The 4762-nt window shown below is 29.8% G+C and overlaps 1 protein-coding gene across 1 annotated transcript; it reads left to right on the top strand.

The window, feature by feature from the left end:
* Positions 1 to 232: 232 nt before the first annotated feature.
* Positions 233 to 3050, top strand: LOC145030920 (octanoyltransferase). The gene is made up of 6 exons (XM_078979370.1): positions 233 to 445; positions 972 to 1019; positions 1126 to 1198; positions 1469 to 1509; positions 2617 to 2676; positions 2841 to 3050. The coding sequence occupies exons 1-6, from the start codon at positions 380 to 382 to the stop codon at positions 2892 to 2894; spliced, it is 342 nt and encodes a 113-aa protein (XP_078835496.1). The 5' UTR covers positions 233 to 379; the 3' UTR covers positions 2895 to 3050.
* Positions 3051 to 4762: the final 1712 nt, after the last annotated feature.

Genomic DNA, 4762 nt, shown 5'->3' with positions numbered 1-4762 from the left:
AAATATTAAACTGGTTAGCAGATCCTAACCTATTCCATTTAATTAAATGAATTAGATAGGTTAACCTACTTAATTAGATGAATTCAAAATCTCGACCCAAACTCCTATCCAGTTAGTTTGGGTTGGATAGGCCGGGTTCTCGTTTGGATTGCCACTCATGGATCACAACCCGGTACGATTCGTTTTGAAGTGGGTCTCTTGAAACATCCATATCTGTTGAGGCGAACTTCGACACGCATACGATATCTTTCTGAGTAATCTGCGGGAATCGTAGGTTGTATAGCGACACGATCCTGCGATCCCTTGTGTAATTTGTGCACAACACGGTGTTCGTTGCTTCTGAAAATCCCAAAAATTTCAACGCAGATAAAGGGAAACCATGGATGAGCTTGAATTTCAACGGGTCCTTCATCTCTTTCCCGTTGTCCGTACTCGCGATTACAATGTAAATCTTTCATTTTTCTTTGTATCTGATTTATAAATCGCTCGCAAATAACATCTATGCCATATTAATTCATGAAATTGATAACCCTAAGGTTTTCTACAAATAATTTTGTTTGAAACCTGTTGGTGATTGATAAGCAACAAAATTCAATCTACTTTTGCAATTGAAAAGCCCTTAATTTGACATATAGAGGTTTAATGTGGCTCTTTTTCGTGAGTTTGTAACAAATTACAATAAGGGTAAGCTGGCAAGGGTTTAATTGAATTGATTACTGTTGTCTATCTCGAACGATTCTTATGGATGATTTCGTTATGTTTCAATTGGAGATATAAGTTACAGTATAATTTTGTTCAAGAACATAGAGTATATCAAAGCGAAAGCTTAATTTCAAATCTAGTAGTGAAAAAGAAAACATTTTTTTGTAGTGTCTGAAATCTTAAACATTCTGAAGTTGAATTTTGTGAAAAACATTTTATTGGTGGTAATCAAATTAGTTCTAATTGATGTTATAATTTTATATTTTTAGGCTGAGTCTGAAATGCAAAGACAATTAACAAGTCAGGCATCCAGAAGGGTATTCTTCTTCTTTATCATAACTTTTTTTGAATTTGGATTAAACATTTAAACTTCATTTTATTTACTCAATTTCTCTTTTCCAACAATTTATATAATCAAAACAGCTAAGAGAGCGGATGAATTCACAAATTGAAGGGGGATCAAGTGAAGCTGTAGTTGGAGGTATTGATGGACAAGGTAATTAATTAATTAATTTCCATGTAATCTTGATATTAAATCATAAATCTTGATATACAGATAAATATTTTTTGGGTTTCATGTAAATTATAAAAATAAATAATCCTTATGGAGGAAGCTATCCAGTTCAATGAACTCTTTAGTCTTTTCCCACCAGTTGCCGACAGTCTGAATGCGAGTAAATGACCATTTTACCCTTCTGTTTGGACAACACCTAAATATGTAGTCTCTATTATATAATCTTTATGTAAATTTGTTGCTTTTCAATAGATGCATTTTGGCAGAAACTAAAGATTGCTGCTGCAAAGAAGGTACAACTTTTTTTTTTCATAATGTTTTTATGCAATATGGTGATTTTAGTAGGAAAATATGTTGATAGTATTTTTTATTTTAAACATAGTTTCATTTATACGTTTATTATAACATCTTACTTTAATTTCTTTATATTACAACATTGTATTTTCATATTTTATGGCATTATAGTTTGAAGAATAAATTAAATAATAGAATTCTACTTTTACTTTTAATCTTTTTTCTTATCAAGATTCAAATGCATTTCACTTTGAAAAATTTAGCCAATTACAACATTGTACTTTTTTTTTCTTATTAGGAAAATATAATTTGTATAATCATACCCATTTATGGGAGTGAAAAATGCTTTGTTTTTAGATGGCATTGTTGTAATTAAATAGATCTTTTAACGTCAATGTTGTAATAGGAAGAAATGAAAGTAGGATGCTATAAAAAAATCAATGGATGTGTGTTGCTATTTCTTACACTCCTAAGAAAAATTTGAAAGTACAATTGCTATAATTAGGTAGATTTTTCATAGTTCAATGCCTTAATAAGAAACAAATTAATCAAAAGTAAATTGTTGTAACGGAGAGAATTAAAACTAAGATGCTATAACTATAATACATAAATAAATGAAAACACATTGTTATTTCTTCCATTTAGTTCTATTGTTATTTTTATTAAATATTATACACGAATAAATGAAAGCACAACCGTCAAATTTTTTGTCCAGCCAAAAAAGGTGGAACCGAGACTCCCTCTCGACCGTTCGATTGTACAAAAGACGTTAATGCCCTCATCATCTGAAATAGCCCTAGAAAGCTTGTCCCATCGTGTCCCACATTTAAGCTGCTTTTATTACATGGGACAAGATGGGAGGGCTATTTTCGATGATGAGTATGAGAAGGGCATTAATGTCATTTATAAAGACAAGAAATCACAAGGGAGTCTCGGTCCCACCTTTTTGGGTAGACAAAAAATTGCAATTTTTTCCGGTTAAGATCGGTCTGGTCCGAGTCATAGTCCAATGCACGCTAAAAAGTAAATACAGTCTGTCTTGTCTTGTCTTGTCTTGTCTTGTTTTGTCATGTCATGTTATGTTCTATCCTCTGTTTATGTTACAGGTTGGGAATGCTGATGCAGAGGGGTTCGTGAAGGCGTTCCAACATGTATATAGGAAGCTTGTGAGTACCCACCTTAATCTCTCTCTCTCTCTCTCTCTCTCTCTCTCTCTCTCTCTCTCTCTCTTTTTTCTTTTTTTTTTTTTTTTTTTTTTTTGTTAACAGCATCGATTGTTTTAAATTATATAATAACGAAACTCATGTTTGGTAATGTATTGATTTTTCAGGTTTTTGAGGAGCTATCTTTAACAGCTGCTCAACGCTTTGTTAATTCGTCTTAAGATTTTAGATCATTCATAATTTCATATGCTTGTTTTTGTGGAACTGTTTATTTTCCGTTTATTTGATAGAATTTGCTTTATTTACTTGTGATGTTGTAATTTATGGCAGCTGAGCGGATTGGTCCAGCTGTAATTATTTTTAACTTTTTTTTTTTACTTGAGAATAGTGGTTAGTTAACAAAAATTTAAGTAAAAATGTTGTCATTATATATGAGTATAAAAACAATGTCATTTACGTATTGGATAATAAGCAAATGTACTTTTTGATATAGTAACGCTTTTATAAGCAATTAAATGCTTATATATCAATAGAATACAACAAAGAGAACTCCAAAAATGGTCATTGTGGTTTGAATTTTTTTTATTAAGGTCTAAAAAATTTTCAAGTTGCAAAAATAATTCCTATTTAAAGGTTTTATTGTGGATTCTGTTCTAGATAGCTTGAAAGGACTGTTTTATTTTTTTATTATAACATTTTAATAATATAAAAAAAATCTCAACAAAAAAACACAACAATTTGATATATTTTGGCAGCCGAATAATAGCAAAGTCACTATTATAGCAACATGTCTTACTATTTTAATTATTTAAAAAAATATATATTGCTATGAATTATTATTTAGTGAATGACTATTGGATTCTTCATATTCCCTCATTATTCTTCATACTCAGTGAACATTATAACAAACATTATTATGAGTTTTATGAGTATAGTTATACACTATTATAATGAGCATTCATATCATACATCACCTTTCAACTTCTTTGTCTAGTATAAATAGTGAATATTATATATTGTAAAGTTTGATGATTTCATCACAAGTATTAGAATAAAAGTTCTCTCTACTCTCATATCTTTCTTTACTTTATAATTTATCTTGTTATTTGATCATATTTTATAACACGTTATCAACACGACTCTACCATAGAGCTCTAACTCCTTATTGTTCTTGTAATTTTCAGGTATGTATTTTTTTTATAATTTACATGTACAATATTTACAACTTATTTTATGGAGTTTCTTAACTAACAATTCCTTAACATATAAGTCTTTATTTTGATTTCTATTTTCATTATGGAAAAAATTGCTAGAGGAAACTTTCTCTAGTTTTCATAGTACTAACATGTTCCTGCCGTACCAATATCATGAGAAAGGTTTAAAATAAATATGAATTAATCTCATGTCTACTTGTGTCTAAACAAAACAATGAGTTATTGATGAAAAATCACCAATTAATCCTGATCGGTTCTAGTGCATTCCCTGAAGTGAATGCAACATCATATAATCATAATAGTCATGGGTCTAACCGAGGTCGTGGAGATTATCATAATTATTATAAAAAAACAATATTACAAGTAACCACCAGAAGTTGGAAAATAGCAAAAATCCACATCCTAATGATAAAAGTGGTCAAGGCAAAAAAGAAAGTTGAAAATGTTTGTCACTGATGTGGAATGACCGATCATTGGTCTTGTACATGCCTCTTACCAAAACATTTTGTTAATCTTTATCAAACTTCTCTAAAATATAAAGAAAAATATCGAAACAATTTTTTTTCAAAGTGATATTCATTAAGACCAACCAGAAATGACACATTTGGATGTTGTCGATTTTCTTGTCTATTTAAAAGGGACAAGTGGTGATATGGATGGTGATTGATCAGAATAATGTGTAGTTTTGTTTCATGACATTTAATATATTTTTATGTCATATTTGTTTCATGAGAAATGATGTCGTCACAATCTTCCCAAATTAATAAAATATGACTTTATTTCTGTAAGTCGAATGTTTCTTTTGTTTTATTTATTTATTGAAAAGAAATATGGATATTCGCAAAAGAAATAATGAAGATATATTTCTTGCAGAC

This window comes from Lactuca saligna, chromosome 2 (genome assembly GCF_052625555.1).
Source record: "Lactuca saligna cultivar CGN05327 chromosome 2, ASM5262555v1, whole genome shotgun sequence".
NCBI lineage: Eukaryota > Viridiplantae > Streptophyta > Magnoliopsida > Asterales > Asteraceae > Lactuca > Lactuca saligna.
The sequence above is the reverse complement of the archived record's forward strand: the minus strand, read 5'-3'. Positions and strand labels throughout refer to the sequence as shown.

Coding starts and splice junctions, on each gene's coding strand:
- LOC145030920 (XM_078979370.1), top strand. CDS start 380: ATGGATGAGCTTGAATTTCAACGGGTCCTTCATCTCTTTCCCGTTGTC. Junction 446..971: donor TCCGTACTCGCGATTACAAT/GTAAATCTTTCA, acceptor TTATATTTTTAG/GCTGAGTCTGAAATGCAAAG. Junction 2,677..2,840: donor AACATGTATATAGGAAGCTT/GTGAGTACCCAC, acceptor TTGATTTTTCAG/GTTTTTGAGGAGCTATCTTT.